General features: G+C 49.7%; 1 protein-coding gene across 1 annotated transcript in view; it reads right to left on the bottom strand.

Moving 5' to 3' along the window:
* Nucleotides 1–14888, bottom strand: part of CLEC16A (C-type lectin domain containing 16A) — a 278156-nt gene extending 263268 nt beyond the window's left edge. Inside the window, exon 1 of the mRNA XM_007939731.2 lies at nucleotides 14809–14888. Coding sequence (XP_007937922.1) covers nucleotides 14809–14888 — 80 coding nt within the window. The remainder of the gene's footprint in view (nucleotides 1–14808) is intronic.
* Between the last annotated feature and the right edge of the window lie 3449 nt (nucleotides 14889–18337).

Raw genomic sequence — 18337 nt, 5'->3', positions numbered from 1 at the left:
AGCTGGAAGGGCGAGGCTTCCCGAGCCCACTCTGGGAGCTGACTCAGCAGGACCGAGGGAAGACCCAGGCATCAGCCTTCTGCACCTGCTCCCCATAATTCTGACGCTAGTAGAACGAGTGCAGCAATATGGCAATACGGCTCAGCATCAAATGCTGAGCATGAACCTGCAGCCTGCACACTGGGATTCAGCAAGGCAGAGCCAGAGCTTAGGGAGGGTGGGCCCAGAAGCCGTGGCTGGGGTAAAAGTCATGTGCAATCAACATTACCCCTGGAATGCTTCCTAAAACCAGTTACTGCTAAGTCAATTCCAACGCATGGTGCCAGTGAGCAGGGATTACTGGTGGAGGCGTCACAGCGGTACTCCCCCACCCTGGAACTTCCTTCTGTGCAGAGGATGCCATCCACCGGCAGCACTCTGATGGCCTGATGGCAGGCAGCGGCCTCACTGAGGGGGTCGACTCTGAAGACTCAAACTTCCCTTGGGTGGGTCTTGCCCGGAGGGAGGGAGTGGTGAGCCCGCAGGGTTCGGCCCCTGAACTGGTGCACTTCAGCAGTGACGATGGCACTTTGGTTCTCTGTTTGCTGGCTCTTTCATCCTATTTCCCAACTGGTTTAGAACTCAGGGAAGATGCTCGGCTAGGATACTAAAAAGGAAAGCCCCAAGCCCATTGCTGTCAATTTTGAATCATAGTGACCCCATAGGAGTAAAACTGCCCCACAGGGTTTCTAAGGCTGCAGTCTTCACACAGACTAACACGTCTTGCCCCTGCAGAGCAGCTGGTGGGTTAGGGCCATCTCCCTTCTAGTTAGCAGCCGAGTGTTAACCACGAGCCCCCAGGGCTCCTTCAACAGGGATTGTTATTGTTAGATGCTGTCAAGTTGGCTCCGACTCAGAGCGACCCTGTGCACAACAGAATGAAACAGTGCCCGGTTCCGCACCATCCTCACAATCCTTGCTACGCTTGAGTCCACTGCTGCAGCCACTGCTGTCAATTCCCTTAGGAATGGAACCTGGTCATAATGCAAGGGCTGTCTGTACCCATAACACACTTGCTACTTCACAGACCACCCTGGTTTGCAATCATCTGAGTCCCTTACTAGACCTGAGTTCCTCCAGGTCAGGGATGTCATCTGATTGACACTCTGAAGCGTCTGATACATAGCATATACTCAGTAAATGCTGAAGGTTGGGGAGGGGGCTACATGAACTAAGTTAGATCTGAGTACACGAGGCTGAACACAGCCAAGTGCTCAAATACCAGAGGCAGCAACAGCAATGGGGAAGGGTCATGCTCTGGAACCTTACAGACACCTGTTTGGGCTCAATCCTGGCCCTGCCACTTAGAACTGGGGCCTTGGCACATGATCTCTCTGAACTGTTTTATAGTCGACTCTGATACATACCAACAACATAGGACAGAGCATAACTGCCCTACAGGTTTCCAAGGCTGCAAATCTTTACAGAAACACACTGCTACATCTTTCTCCCCCAGAGTGGCTGATGGATTTGAACTGCCAACCTTTTGGTTCACAGATGAGCACTTTAGCCACTGCGCCACTAAGGCTCCTCACTGGATATGCATATTGTCAACACATTATACCTTCTCTGACTATGGCTTGCCTTCTCACTCTATTATAGTGGACTATAGATGAGCAGAAAGTCTTAATTTTAACATAGTCCAATTTATTAATGTTTCCTGTGACAGCATTTTTTGGGTCAAGCTGAAATTCTCACCCACTTCAAAGTCATGAAGAACTGCTATGTTTTCTGTTGCAAATGTTACTGTTCTACCCTTCATATTCTGACTGAAAGTACACCTAGAACTGATTTGGTGCATGGGGTGAGGTACTGGCCAAATGCCTTGTTCCCTATCTTTTGGCCAGCATCATTTACTCAAAAGGCCCTCATTTCTCCACTGCAATCTAGTGTCACCCTTGTGATTAACCAGGTGACTGGATATGCGTGGGTCTCTTTCTGGACTCTCTAGTTTCACTGATCTATTTGCCTGCGCTTACCTAATACTACACTGCCCGATTGCTGCAGCTTTATAATAAAACAAGTTACGTGGGAATGTAGTCTGATAAACATTTTCAGATGCTAACAAAAGGCCGGAGGGTCAATCAACTCCACTCAGAGGTGCCTCAGGAGAAAGTCCTGGCAATCCACTTGTACAAAACCCGCCAATGAAAATTCTCTGTCCTGTAGGGTTACTATGTGGAGCACAGCTGTACTGACACAGAGGGGCCACCAGGAGTCCAAGTCGACTCCTCAGCAACTACTTTTTTTAAGTCTTCCACTTTCTTTCCCTTCCCCCCCCCCCAATATTATATTAGCTATTCTTGGCCCTTTGCACTTCCATATAAACTTAAAAATCATCTTGTCAATTTCCACAATATTGCTGTTGTTGGCTTCTGTCGAGTTGGCTCCAACTCACAGCGACCCTATAGAACAGAACGAAACACTGCCCAATCCTACACCATTCTCACAATCACTGCTACGTTTAAACCCACTGTTACAGCCATTGTGTCAACCCAGCTCATTGAAGGTCTTCCTCCTTTTCACTGACACTATTTTTCCAAGTATAAGGTCCTTGAAATCTTGTCATCCTCACTTCTAAGGAACATTCTGACTATTTCTTCCAATACGATCTGTTCATTCTTCAGGTAGTCCACAGTATACTCAATATATTTTCTCTGCCAACACCTTAACTCAAAGGCATCAACTCTCCTTAGGTCTTCCTTATTTATTGTCCAGCTTTCGCATGCTATGAGGCGACTGAAAATATCATAGCTTAAGGCAGGCGCACCTTTGTCCTCAAGGTGGCATCTTTGCTTTTTAACACTTTAAAAAGATCTTTTGCAGCAGATTTGCCCGGGGGAGTGGGGGGGGACTGATCCACAGAAATACCTGCAAATATTTTCTTTGAGATTGCTCTAAATCTATAGTCACATTTGGAAAGAACTGGCATCTTTATAATATTTGCAACATTTCTTTCAATGCTTTCTGGATTGAGGTCATGCATATCGTTGGTTAGATTTATATAGGTATCTGATGTTTCTGATGTTATTGTAAGTGGTATTGTGTGGGTTTTGCTAATATACAGAAATACACACTGGAGCCCAGTTACTACTCACCACTGACTAGGGACACAACAAAAGGTCCTAGTTAGAATGGGAGAAAAATGTAGAACAAAGCTCAAATTCATAAACAAACAACAACAACAAAAAAAAGCAGGCTTATTGGGCTGATAGAGACTAGAGGAACCCCCAAGACGATCACCCCAAGATAGCCTTTTAACTAGAACTGAAGCCCCTCCTAGCAGTATCCTTTTGGTCAAATAACTACCCTATAAAATAAACAATAATGCCCATGAGAAATGTGTTCCTTTAAATAATCAACCACAGCTATGAGTTGATTAATGTCCATTTGGGTGACATCTGACTGCAAACACTCCGGGGACCAGGGCACCCAAGTGTCTGAGTGCCAGGATGCCAGACCCTCATCTTGAGGTCAGAGCCCACCTCTGCCCAGCTGCTGTGCATAGCCTGGAAGGCACCGAGCTTGCAGTGAGGGAGGACCAGGCCCAACCCTAGTCCCCCCTAGCTCCTATGACTTGGCAGGTTTAGTCCCCACGTTTAGCCCAGTGTGGCCCTGGGGGGCGCTGATGGAAAGGTATGTGTCTTGCTGCTCCACGCCTGGCTTGAGTGCCCTTGGCCTCCTTGGCCTGTACTGTTCCTTCCCCAGGAAGTTTCTCACAGGTGAACTGACCACCCCTGCAGTTAGCTTAGCAGAGAAAGTGGCGACAGCCAGGCAGGTCTCAGCAGAGCGCTCACCTGAGCCTGGGCCACATGTGCTGAGCGCTCACCTGAGCCCAAGCCGCATGCCACACTGCAGCCTGCAGGCCAGTGCGCCTGCCTGGGAGCCCTGCTCCTCCCAGACAAAAGTGTTCACACAGTATCTAAATCAGCTGACATCCTTCTACACAGAACATACTGTGCACGGAAAGTGACACATAACCGTATAGAGACCACACAGTCAACATTTACCCAAAAGCAAAGACGAGAAGGCAAGAAGGAAGAGCAGGTGGGGTAGGAATGGTGAGAATGTGGACACGTTGTAGAGATTGTAACCAATGTTATGGGACAGTTTGCATATGAATTGTTGAGTGGGAATCTAATTTGCTGTGCAAACTTTCACCTAAAACATAGTATTAGGGAAAAAGAAAAACACACACTAGATTTTCAGCTCTCAGCTCGATGACGACGATATCTGTGTCTCATTCATCTTTTGGTCCCCACAATGCCTAGCACGCAGTGTTTTAGGGAGAAACCCTCAATATGTTTGCTTACATGTGTCTAGCATTTGGCTGCTAACCACGTCAGCAGTTTAAACCCACCAGCCACTCTGCAGAAAGAAGATGGGGCGATCTACTTCCGTAAAGATTTACAGTCTCAGAAACCCAACAGGGGTTGCTATGAGTCGGAATTGAATCGATGGCAGTGAGTTTGGTTTAGGTTTTTTGGTGTCTTAAAAAAAAAAAAAGAAAAAGCTCAATAGGTTAAGATGTAATCTTTGAATGCAGCATCTAATTCCAGAGCTTTGAGAGGTCAAGTGATTCAACTACCTCAGAAATGCAAACATAGTTCAGTAACCTTCTAAGTAGGAAAGTAACACTTGTTTTAAAAGGTTGTAAACTTCAAAAAAGAAAGATGGCAACCATCAACCATGCCACTACTCAGTGAGGACCGCTTCCAAGTGAGGACGTGTTTCCCGGGTCTTTTCTTTCGTGGGTATTTGCATATGCCCAGTACTGTCAAGTCAATTCCAACACACAGAGACCCTAAGGTACAGAGTAGAACTGCCCCAGAACTGCCCAGATGACAGAAGCTGTCATCGTTAGGGAAGCACATTGTCATATCTTTCTCCCAGGGAGAGGCTGGTGGGTTCAAAACGCTAACCCTGTGGTTAGCAGCCGAGCGCTCAACCACTGTGCCATCAGGGCTCCTACTTAGAGTGGCGCTCATGGTGGGATCTACTGCCACCCCCATCATTTCCTCCCACCTCACACCAGATAAATGCTTTTGTTTTGTTTTTTGCTGTTGACAATTGTTTGTAAACATCTGTGGTGGCTGTAGAATAAGCCACTGAAGACATGCACTCTCTTGCTGGGCATTAAGGTCCCTAATTGTTTCTGAGTCGGGCCGACTCGAAGGCACATAACAACAACAACAACAACGATTGTTTCTGGTGATCAAGAATCTCGGTCACCAGGCCTGTCTTTGTGTGCCAAGCTGCGTGTCCATCTCAGGTAAGTTCCCGAGGACAGAACGATTACCAAGGGCACAGTCAGGTACTAAAATTATGATTTTGAAAAAAAAGAAATTATGATTTCGATTACATCTTCTCATAATGATAACAGCTGTTAAATTAATAACATTTCCTTCCAAACTATGTGTATATGTATTTTTATCATCATCATCAAAACAGTCGAAGGTCACTGTGGCCAGGCTCTGTTCTCAACACATCCCACAGTCACTCATTTCACCCTCAACAACTCTCTGGGCTGATACTCCGGGAGGCCAGGTGACCTGCCCAGGGTCCCACCACAGCAGGGGGTGGAGCCAAGATTAGAACCCAGGCATTCTGACTCCAGCCCCCATCCTTATAGCTAGAAAAAATGCAAACAACACAGTAAGTAGTACTTTCATTATCAATCATTTCCATGAAGTTACGAATGCCAAACATACGAGAAAATCAACTCCACAAACAACGTACTAAAAGGCATGAAAATATTTATCAGATCTTAAGAAAAGTACTTATAACTGACACATATTCCATTTCTTTAAAAAAAAAAAAAAAGAGCCAGCATTAGGGTCAGAATCGACTTGCTGGCAAAGGGTCAGCGAGTGGCAATGGCTCACTGGGTACCATAAACCCCTCAGAAGGAGAGTTCCGATTCACACTGTGGTGGTTAAGGTTGTGTGTCAACTTGGCTGGGCCTGGTTGAGTGGCTGGGCAGCTGGTGGTAGTTATTCCCCACAGTGAGACTGGCAATCAGCTCCATGGTGGGACCTACCACAAGCAGCTGAGTAGCTGCTTTAGGGATGTGATCCTGTATATAAGAAATAGCTTTGGGAATGGTCTCTAGCTTATGGCATGCTTGAACCCTGCATGTAGCCGAGCTCACCATGCTCCACCGATCCTTGGACTTTGAATGGACTTGAATTAATGACCTTCCGTGTGCTTTGGTAACATCGGGACTGTGCCCTTTTACTTGTCAACCCTGGGCTTGTAAGCCTCAGCAGCTAGCAGCTGTCTGAGTGAAGGAAAGCCTCTAGCTCCAGTGGGCCGGGAGCAGGAGGCAGAGCTGAAGCCCAAGGCTGAGGGGCTTTCACCCAGCCCCTAGAGCCTGGCATTTTGAACTCAGACTTAAAGCCTTCAAATCGTAAGAATAAACTCTTGTTTGTTAAAGTCATCCCATTTGTGGTATAATTCTTGTCAGAGCAGCTCTAGGTAGCCAAACACACACCCTCGCATGTTAGCAAACTCTACACTGGCAGATGATCATAAGAGCCTGGAATGCCTAGAGACCCACAAACTGCAACCTCTTGCCAACTGCCAGCCAATACCTGAGGGGCTCATCACCAAGGACTCTGACTGTAAACAAACCCTGTCTCGACAGACCTTGCTTTCTCAAGGGAGCATTTATTCCACAAGATAAACCATTACAGTCACAAGGCCCCACACCCTGCAGAAATCAGCAATCACGTCCATTTCAGAGACAGACATATTAAGTGCAAGTTCATCTTAATGACTGCATTTTCAAAAAAAAAAAGCTCCAAGATTTATGACTTGGATAGCAACATGCCTCTTGGGACGCTCCTACTGGAGGATCCCAAAGCTTCTTGGCAAGCGAGAATGTGACAAGGGGAACTGCGGTGGGATGGAGGCCCGGGACTAGATACCCACCCCCTTCCCCCCACTGCTCACAAATAACAATGTCCCAGGGTGGGGAGTGGGGAGAGGTGGCGACACGGAGGCTTGTGTGCTGGGCCTGCTTAGCACAGGTGTACCCAGACAGTCCCACCCTGTGCTTCGAAAGCCCCACTTTGGTCAGCGTCCACAGGGACGCGTCGGCCCAGCAGAGCAGGCTCCATGCAGGATGAAAGTGGACTAGAAGGTCAGGGAAAGGTGTTCATGGGCGTGGCTTCTCCTGATGAATCACGCCCCTGAGATGTCAAACTGGCCTGGCAGGCCTGGGAGCCAGGCAATCACTGTGAGGGTGGAGACTTTCAAAGGCAGATGTCCCAGCTCCAGCACACCTCTGTGACCAAACTCAGCTTCTGAGAAGGGAGGTGCTGCTCAGAACATGCACCTTTCAAATTCACTCTCTCATGATGGCTCACCATGTGTTCAGACTGGAGGAGACAGACATATAAAACTAAGTAAGATGCTCTCTGATGATGAAAAGTACACTGAATAAAATCAACAGGATAGTGGGGCAGGTCTACTTCAGGGAAGGTTCTGAGGGAGCGTCACTTGGGCTGGCTCTGTCACAGTTGTGGCGGTGTGTCCCAGCATGCACAACTCTGCATCTTAATCCTCTGGACTGCTTGCTATGAAAGCTTGACTCCCCAGCCAGCCCAGTCCCACTGAACCAGAGGACGGCACCAGGGGATACATGTTTTCACAAGCTGCCTGGGTGACTCTGACCGCACAGGACACTTTGAGAACTCATCCAGGGGTAGTATGTTCTAAACCAAAACCAAACTCGCTGCCACGTAGATTCCAACCCCTGTGATACAGAGTAGCACTGCTCCATAGGGTTTTTGCAGCTGTGATTTTTACAGAAGCAGGTCACCAGGCCTTTCTTCCATGGTGCTGCTGGGTGGTTCAAGCCACCAACCTTCAGTTTAGTAGTCAAGTGCAAACCATGGATGCCCTCCAGGGGCTGTTTTCTGACCTAGGAGGAGCACGTTCTAGGCAGAGGAAATTGTTAATGCAAAGACCCTAGCTAGTCGCTTGGGATGTCAGAGGACCAGATATGGCCAGTGTGGCTGGGACATGGTGAGCTGAGGGAGTGGGGGGAGGTAGGCCCCTGCAGGCTGCAGAAAGAAGCCAATGGTGGGCTTGAGAGGGGCCTGAGGAGACGTGCTTTCAAAGGCAAAACAGCACTCTGGCTTCCAGAAGGAGAAGGGACAGAATGGAGGAGGAAAGCAGCAGGCAGCCGACAGGAGGCTCCTTGTCACCTGGCTCAGCTACTGAACTCAGTGAGTCAGTCGGTCCCTGCGCTTGACTCAGACACAGCCAGGTGCAGGTCCCTGCCTCACAAGAGCTTCTGACAGGTGGGCAGTAAGCAACTGGTGAATGGGGGGCAGGAACACTGTGCCTGTCATCAGGATCCCCAACTTCCTTAAAATTTTTTGAGGTTTACTCTGGTAGACGTGGCTGGTTTCCTCCCCAGCACCCATCCCACCCTATGCCCACTGAGTGGATTTTGGATAGGGTTGACTCTGCCTCCAGATTTAGAGACAACCAACTGGACAGTGTGGTAGCCTGTGGCTATTTTGTTGTTAACTACTGGTCAGCTGGCCCCCACGTATGCCGCCCCTACAGATAATCCCATTTGTGACAGAGTAGAACTGTTTCACAGGGTTTTCTGGTTTTTTTCTGCAGAGCCACTAGGTGGGTTTAAACGGCCAACCTTTAGGTTAGCAGTGGATCACAAACCACTTATGGCACCTGGCTTCAGGCAGGTATTTTATAACCATAAAAAACTCAACTCAAGGGCAAAGGACCCACACAGAGGAGGGCAGAGCAAGAGAACATGGGGATGGGAGCTGGAGTCCCAATCAATCCATCCCTGAAGCCTGCATACTTATCTCTTCCTTGCCCTGAACCAGTCAATCCCCTTATCTGTTTGAATCAGTCTATTATCTGCACCCAAACATACTGATACTCACAGTAAACACAAACTAAAACACTAGAGAAAAAAATCTTAAAGTCAAGAAGTCAAACGATAGGAACAGGACAAGGAGAATAATTACACCAGAGAAGCTAGGATGAGGAAGACTCGCACAATTGAGGAACACGCTTGGTTTTGAGACTGTGACGGCCATCACAGAGAGGGAGCTCTGTAACGATTACCCAACTGCCTTGCTGTCTAGTAGGAGGAAGTGGACCCACTGGTCAGGAGGCAGCGACTTCTTCCTTGTTCTGAGAAAGGGGTGCGGTGGTGGGGAGAGGATCTGTCACACGGATAGGTCTTCATACAAAAGGTAAAATGGCCAATGTCCCTGACAGGTCTTCTAGCAATCCTAGATAAAAGCCCAAATCAGCATGGCGAGGTTGGAATTCTAAAAGGACCGTGACCAGCTTCCCAGGGATCGACTCAATGTGATAAAGCTTGGAAGACCTACAGGACCCAAAGCCGGTTCACTTTGGCAATGAGAAAATGGTATACGATAATGCGTTAACTGTGTGGGGCTGTGAGTACCAGAGACCTTAGAGAAGACAATACAAGTTCTCCTGGGCTGCAATCCACAAGCAATTGTTGCAGAATTGGCATCTTAAGGCTACAGTTAGGCATTTGGGCAGGCAGGAAGAGAATAGGAGGGGAACTCAGGTGGGACAGCAGAGAGGCAGACAGGTGGGTGAGTGAGGTGCATGTAACAGTAAATAAGAGGGCAGGCTTGGATCATGGCGGGCTATACCAGAACTCACCACAGCCAGCAGCCCACTGAGTGGGCATCCTACCTCCAATCTGGCCTCCTCAAAACTAGCCAAACTACAGCACTTCTCTGGTTAAAAATCTTCCCTGGCCGTTCTCAGCCTAAGTCCGAATTCCATACGTGAGTTGCAAGGCCCAGAAGGACCTGGCCTCTGGTGACCTCTCCTGCCTCCTCATTCCACTCCAGTCCTCCACCTCCCTCCCCCTTAGCCAATGACTTGAGTCTGCCCCATGTGCCAGGCTCTCTCAAATGCTTTCTCCTCTGCCCGACACATCCTCCCTCCCATCCTGCCCCTTAATGCCAGGTAACAACTCCGCAGCCTTTATGGACGATACAGCTGTCTGCCTACCAAGGACATTCCTGGCTCCCTGGCCTGGGCCAGAGCCCACCTCAGTGCTCCCGAACCAGATGGGTGGGAAGAGTCTGGAGTTTTTGAAGGCCTGGAAAAACTAGACTTGACAGAGTTGGTGCCTGGGACCATTATAGATGGTGCTGGGAGTATGATATGATGAATACGCTATTTGAAGAAAATGAACGTGCAGTATTGTACCCAAAATTCTAAAGACATCAGTGCCATTTAGCCAACACTTGACTACACCAAGAGTAGCGAGTATCTGAAGTCCCTGGGTGGGGCAGACAGTTAAGCACTCAGCCACTGCCCGAAAGGCCAGTAGTTCAAATCCACCCATCGGTACCTCAGAAGAAAGGTCTGGCAACTGAGTTTCAAAAGATCACAGCCACTGAAACCCTAGGGGTGCAGGTCTACTCTGCAACACACAGGGTCACGGGAGCCGGATCTGCGGCCTTGGTTTCAGTGAACATCTGCTCCTAGGTGCACACTCTCCACCTTCTTTGTGTAATAACTCTGGAGGGCCCCGTGGGGAACCACTCCTTTTTCCACTAGCTTGTGCAAGGCTGATCACACCTCTGTGGCTCCAGGGAATGAGGTGTGAGTCAGGCTTGGCTAGCTAGGGTATCCCACCCCCTAGCCTCAGTGACTAGCTTAGGGATGGGCGTAAGACCTCAGGCTGGTCCTCCAATCTGGCCTTCTGCTGGTAGCTGTCTTTCCCAGGGACTGCTAAACTGATTATGATGTAAGCCTGAAGCCAGCCTCCGATGACATCAACAAGCAGCAGGGCCGAGAGATGGAGGGAGGGAATGTCCGGAAAGCTGATATCTGGACCCAGCCACTGCTTAGCCCGCACAGACCATTCAGTGACGGGAGCCAGTAAATCCCATTGGGGGTTAGGACAATCAGAGTTGGGTTTCTGCCACCTGCAACCAGGAATCTCGGCCCCTCTCTACCCACACACACAAAAGTGAACAGAACTAGGGCAACAACATAACAAGAGAAAAGTCCTATGAGTTGATGGACTGGCAGCTCCCAGTAAAGGTAATGTTCTGGTGGCATTCAGACCACTTTAACGAGAAGGTTCTGCCCAGCGGTTGGCATGTGACAGTAAATGTCATAGCCTGGCCACAAGCCTGGGCAATAAACCACCCAGGATGTAATAACCACTTGACTAGTCTGCCTCACCTGTCACCACCTGAATTTAGCAGACAGACCACATGTACAGTTTTCCATCCCTCAGAAAGAGACCCTGCTACCAGGACGGTTCCTTCACCGCTCTTTCCAGTTTGCAAGCTGGGAATGTGATGAAGAACGCAGCAGTTAAAAGAAGGTTTCCAACCCTGCACCAGCGTCACAACGCTTCCGCAAATCTCAAACTGTTCTAAAAAATACGAGGTCCCCAGATGCCCTAACAGCATGCGAAAAAGTTACTGTCGATTATAAATTATTTTAAATATCTTCTCTCTACACACACTGCTCTAGGTTGGGGCGAGAGTGAGTTAGGGCCTGTCACTCGTCACTGGTTGTCATACGCCATCAAATCGATCACAGCTCACAGTGAACCTGTGTGGCAGAAGAGAACTGCCCCACGGGGCTTCCCAGGCTGTAATCTTACAGGAGCAGATTGGAGCACCTGGTGGATTCAACTCTCAGTCAGCAGCCAAGTGCTTAACCACCGCACCACCAAGACTCCTTTGTCCCTGGTAGGGCGACCAATCTGTCCTCATCTGCTGAGGACTCTCCCAGCTCTAGCCCCGAAAGTCTCATGTTTGGGGAAACCCCTCGGTCCCAGGCAAACTGGGAAGGTTGGTCACCCCTCCCAGCTCCGTGTCAGATAAAGCCCTCGCCAGGTTCAACCTCCAACCTTGTCTCCCACAGCTGGCCACCTCCACCTCGACATTCCCACAAAACCAAGCGTCCAGGTTCCAGTGTTTCCTGCCCAGCCCCACAGTGGTGACTCCTACCATCCTTGAATACTCCAGAAGTTTGCAAGAACCCTGGGCCCCCAGTGATTCCTTGCCATACTGCGCTGCCCTTGTCCCTATGGCTGTCTCCCCCACCAGCTGTACATGAGCTCCCTGGGGGTTGAGCTGCTCTGGATCCACGGCCCAAGATGCTTTCTAACAGAGCCCCAGGAGGAGGACCACAGCTTTGGAGTGAGCACGCAGCTGGCATGGCACTTTTTTCCAAGTCACCCTGTAACCTTCTAAGCTCCACTCTACTACACAAATGGCCACGTTCCTCAGGCTGTAAAATGGATTAAGTGGATCTGCCTGATCCAGGGCAAGCAGCTCAGGTTTCCAAAAAAGCACCCTATAGACATGCAACCTAAACAATTAACGTGGGAAGTTCCCGGGATACCTCAAAGGAACCTGAGAACCTTTGCTGGCCAGCAAAGGTGCCCACTGGTGGTGAGGCTCAGCCAGGTCAGAAGTCTCCCTGAACTGACTTACGGGGAAATTGTATTCAAACACAGTGTAAGGAGTGTAAGCTCTGGAGTCAGACTGCTTTCTTGGTTCAAATCCTGCCTCTGTCACTTTTCAGCTGCTGTCACCTTGGGGCAGATGACTTAAATTCTTTGAGCCTTAGTTTCCACATCCATAGAATGGAAATAAAAGTAGTTCCTATAACTCTGTACACACTTATAAGGACTAAAGGAAGTAACACACAGCAATCTTTAGCATGTACCTGGCACAGAACAGAGCATTCAATAAATATTAAAGTAAGAGGGCTAGTCAGGCAGAGTTGGGTGAGAGTCTGCAGGTCCGTGGGTGCTGGCAGGAGGCAGAACCTTAGATAACCACCCTCCCCTTCTCAGCCACATACACCCACTCCATAGATTCCTGAAATCCTTCAGCCTCTCCCTTCCTGTCCAGCTGCCCTCACGTTTAACATTCTTGATCCCCAACACACCCCTGCACGGGCCTCTCTCCATCTCCTTGTCTTCTCTCACCACCACCTCCCAAAATCATCCTTTGCCACATAATGAGCCCTCCTGCCCCCCAGTGTTTGAGACCCACAGACATTTACTAATGTCTGCTCCTTGCTAGAAAGGGCACAACTGAGAATTACAGCTTCTCCCCCTCGCCAAGGAGAACTCATCCAATTCCCTTCCTACCGATCCCTTGCCACGGCCCCGTCTTCCTCCTACTGTCACCCTCCACCCCTGTTCCTTCTCATTAGTAATCTTAGGCTCTCCCTCTGGATACCAGCCAATTTTTTACCACCCAGGGTTTGCCTACTCCCCTCAAGGCCAGACTCCTCCCCCCCACACACACTACATTGTTCTTCTCAGAGTCACTCCCTCTTCGGAGGCCTCCATGTTCCATCACACCCCTCCTCTAAATCCTTGGCCTCTGCTGGCCTGCTCTGTGCATCTCCCCAATTCACTCGTTTGTTCACTCATTCATTCACTTTTTCATTCTTTAAGTATTCACTGAGTCCCGACTATGTGCCAGGCACAGTGCTAGATGACGGGAATACAGCTGCGAACAAAACAAGTTGTTGTTGTTGTTGTTGTTATGTGCCGTCGAGTCGGCCCCGACTCATAGCGACCCCTCCTTGGGTTTCCGAGGCAGTATCACTACGGAAGTAGGATTGCCCAACCTTCCTTCCGAGGAGTGGCTGGTGGGTTTGAACCGCCAGCCGTCTGGTTAGCAGGCAAGTGTCTTAGCCACTATGCTACCAGAGCTCCCAACAAAACAAGTAGGAGGCAGAAAAGAAGAAAGACAAACAGGTAATTCCAAATAATGAAGGAGCAATGAAGAAAAACAAAAGATTTCAAGGAAAGGGACTTGGGTAGGGGCATGCACTTTCAGTAGGGTGATCTAGGAAGGGTTTGCCAGGCTGATAAACACAGCTACTGCTCCTGGCCACCTATTGTGTGTCGGACACTGGACTAATCTCTTTTCACACACGACAATACTGAATCTTGTACAAGGCTCACAGTCCCCATTTGCAGACAGTGAATCAGAGGCTCAGAGAGGTGATGTAATTTGCCCAAGGTCACACAGCCATTAAGTGGTGGAGTGAGGATTGGAACAGAAGCCTAATTGCAAAGCTAGTCTCTTCACATCTGTGCATTCCTGAATCGAGAACCCCTTTGCCACCTGTTCTCTCCCAGAGCTCAATTTCCAATTGTGCCCTCCTCTTATAACCTGTTTCGTATGTTTTAAAACTATTGTCATTTATTGAGTCCTTGTAAGCCCTGTGAACTTTGCTCACGCACATTCCCTTATCCAAACCTCAAAAACACCCTAGGAAGCAAGTGCTGTCACAACTGAGCCCTAAATTCTCACCCGCACACTCGAACTCACACCTGCCCCACTCCAAGACTCCTGGCCCTTGACCCCTGCGCTGTCCTGCCAAAGAAGTACAACCCCACGGACGCTTGGTGCCCACTGCCGGTCCCCGTCCGGAACGAAGTCCGTGTCCATAAACTGCAACTTCGTCCCCTTACTTTACACGTGGGAAAAAAAAAAACCCTGAGAAGCCAAGCAACTTGCCCAAGGTCACACAGCCAGGAGCGACGGGGTCAGGGTTCGAACCCAGGCGTTCCGACTCGAGAGACCTCGCACGTTATCACCATACAGTCTTTCTCAGGCGCCCCTCTCCGCTCCCACCTCGGTTCTCTCCTCTCACGGTCCCCGGCCCGAGGCTATGCGCCCCCATGCCCGTGCTCAGCCCCGCGGCCTCCGCCGGTCCGCCCCCCAACACACTCACTTGAGGTGGTCCAAGGAGTGGATGTTGCGGGAGGACTTGCCATGGCCCCCGCCCACCCAGCTCCGCGAGCGGCCAAACATGTCGGCGACCCGGCCCCGTTGCTCGCTTCACGGTCTCATGACCGAGCAGCCGAGCGGCCGGGGCCCGCGGGGGCAGCTCAAGCGGAGAAGGTAGAAGCGGAGGTGGTGGAAAGGCGTCCAACCACCTTCCTCCCCGGCCCACAGCCCCGTACTGACATTCAGCCGGAACCGGCCGTTCGGCCGCCGCGCTTTACGGCCGCCACCGCGAGGAACGCTGGGAAGTGCAGTTCGCCCGAGAGGCCCCCGACGACGGGACTCCGCGAACGGACTACAAGGCCTGGCGTGCATTTCGCAACTGCAGGCCTCCGGCTCTCGTGAAGGAGCGGAGCGAGAGGAGGAGAGTACGCGATATCGTCAGATGGGGCGGGAATGAGAGGACTATGGGCGGAGCCCCGAGAAGGGAATCCGTGAGGATGGTGGTGATGGAGGTGATGAATAAAAGTAACCACAATATGAACAATTGCCAGCTTTATGATAAGAAAAAGAATAGCTGTTGTAGGGCGTAGACTGTGCGCCACTGTACTAAACGCTTTACATAGATTTAAGTTTTTTAACTCCCACAACAACCTTCTGAGTGTAGTTTTAAGTCCCGCGAGTCAGTTCTGACTCATAGCGACCCTAGGTACAACAGAACTGAAATACTCTGGTCCTGCGCCATCCACACAGTCCTTGCTTTGTTTGAACGTACTGTTGCAGCCACTGTGTCAATCCATGCCGTTGAGGGTCTTCCTCTTTCTCACCAATCCGCTTCAGGGACTGATAACGCGTCCAAGATATGCGAGGTGAAGTCTTTATCCACGATTCCAAGGAGCATTCTGGCTGTACTTCTCCAAGACAGATTTGTTCGTTCTTAGGGCAGTCCATGGTACATTGAATATTCTTCACCAACACCATAATTCAAATGTTTCAATTCTTCTTCAGTCTTATTTATTGTCCACCCTTCCCATGCACATGAGGTGATTGAGAATAGCATGTATTGGATCAGGCACATCTCAGTCCTCAAGGTGACATCTTTGCTTTTTAACATTTGAAAGAGGTCTTCTGCAACAGAGTTGTCCAATACAATACATCCTTTGATTTCTTGACTACTGCTTCTATGGGTTTTGATTGTGGATCCAAGTACAATGAAATCCTTAGCAACATGAATATTTTCTTCGTTTATCATGATGTTGCTTATTGGTCCATTTGTGAGTATTTTTGTTTTCTTTATGTTGAGGTGTCATCCATACTGAAGGCTTTGAGCTTTGACCTCTGTCAGGAAGTGCTTCAAGTCCCTTCACTTTCAGTAAACAGGGTACTATTACTATCCCCATTTTACTGTTGAGGAAACTGAGTTACGGAGAGGTTGCCTTGCTAAGAGGCAGAACCACAGTTCAAATCCGGACAACTTGACTTTCACTCCCCAAACCAAAACTGTACCAAATCTATGAAAGCCTCATTTGTCCTCATGGACTTTTTCTTTTTCCATTTCAATTTTTAAAAATGTTTATTAAAAAAATATCAAGCAACAGTGTACAAAACTGAACATCCTGTCCTTTTAGATGTCTCTGGTCTGCACCCAAAATCCATGCCATTTCCCAAATACCACATAAAAAAGAAAGGGTAAAAAAATACCATGAGCCGAGAATATGTATCTAAATTTACCTCCTAGATTATTAGTGGTAAGCTCTGTAAAGGCAAGACTGCCCTGTTCACCTTTCATTCAATCATTTCTACATCTCATAGTGACCTAAGGCCTATTCTGTGTCATGAACTGTGTGCTAAACAAAGAATGGAGTCAGGGACCAAAGTTTCCTCCCAAGTCCCAGTACAAGGTTCGGCATGGAGCAGGTGTTCAGCAAACACTGACAGGGTGATGACTGAATGAGTGAAGGTTTGTTCCACTTTTGGCAGTTGAAGAAAAGATCAGTGGAAGGTTACTGGTGTTCTCAGTACTTCATTCAGAGGGGTGACGGGTGAGGGAAAGGGGTGTTGGAAAAAAGAAAGGGCAGTTGTGTCCTGCAAACAGGCACAAGCCCAGCAGCTGTCAGGGTCCCTCCATTTCTCTGGGGTTCGGTTTCCCCATCTGTAAAAAGGGATGACATACTACACAGCCTTGTTGTTGTCATGTGCCGTCGAGTCGGGGCTCATCGCGACCCCTCCTTGGGTTGTCGAGGCAGTATCACTATTGAAGTAGACTGCCCAACCTTCCTTCCGAAGAGTGGCTGGTGGGTTTGAACAGCCAGTTTTCTGGTTAGCAGTGGAGTGCCTTAGGCACTACGCTACAAGAGCTCCTACTACACACCCTTATCTGGCCCAAATTAAGCACTCATATAAAGACCCAGCTTAGTGAGGCCCGACAATGTAAAGAGCTGTTGAACCGCTTTTGGAAGCACTTTGGTAAAAACTGGTCTCTGCCCATGAGAAGGTGGAAGGGAGGTTGACTTTTCTCTGTGCAGTTCTCGGTTGTTTGAATGTTTAACCACGGGTTAGTTAATGCGGTTTTTAAACAAGGTTTACAAAACAAAAATGAACAAAAAGCAATTCTACTGGCTGGTCTGCCCTGCCCGGGCGCGACCCCTAGGATACGGAATCCCCAGTGCACAGACCTTCCAATAAGCCAGAATTTGGAGTAGGGAAGTGGGCACTGACAGAGGTTTCCCATCACGAAAAATCGGCGCTTTGGGAAAGGCCCAAATTTTTCACTAAGTGTCCGTCGCTCCCATCCCTCCCCCCGCGCCTCACCTCATTTTTCACCCGGAGAAACTGAGTCCCACAGAGGCGTAGCGCCATACTCAAGCTCAGCAAGATGCAGAGGAAGGTCGCGGTTTCTTTTGCTTTTGTAGCCTTAGGATACGTCTAAGTTTGAATTGTGTTCAGTATTTCCCTCTCTTGGACTTGACCTCACCAGGTACCGCCTCGGAAACCCAAGGAGGGGTCGCTGTGAGTCGGAAAACGATTCGAGGGCAGTGAGTTTGTTTTCTGCTTGTTTGTTTTTGTTCGGTTTATTGGACTTAAGTCAGGGTCAGAGACCCGAGCCAGGAAAACCACCCAGCTACGAGATTTGGAAGGGCGGAGCGAAGAAGTGCCCGCCCCTGGACAGCTCAGGCCAATGAGCGCGGGCGCTGAGCGAACCAATGAGCGCGGCCAGGGGGCGGGCAGGCCAATGAGCGCGGGGCCGCTAGGGAGGCGGTGCTGGGAACAGGACTAGCAGGGCGACGCGGCGGCTGCAGCCATGGGCGCTGGGCCTGCGGGGGTGCGGAGAGGGCACGCGGAAAGGCAAGGCCCGGCAAGGGAGGCGGCAGCTGGGACTGGCCCTCGACGCTGAGAGCCGCGGTGGGTCCCCGCTGCCGCTGCTAGGGCCTGTGAGAACGCGCAGGCGCATCGGGAGTGCCAGGCAGCCGCTGGCCACTTCGGGGAGACCGCCGGGCCGTCGGGAGGGTCGCGTGGCCCCCTGTGGGGACGCAGTG

Source organism: Orycteropus afer, unplaced genomic scaffold, assembly GCF_000298275.1.
Source record: "Orycteropus afer afer isolate SDZICR_OR568_19922 unplaced genomic scaffold, OryAfe1.0 scaffold00061, whole genome shotgun sequence".
In the NCBI taxonomy this organism is placed as follows: Eukaryota; Metazoa; Chordata; class Mammalia; order Tubulidentata; family Orycteropodidae; genus Orycteropus; species Orycteropus afer.
The sequence above is the reverse complement of the archived record's forward strand: the minus strand, read 5'-3'. Positions and strand labels throughout refer to the sequence as shown.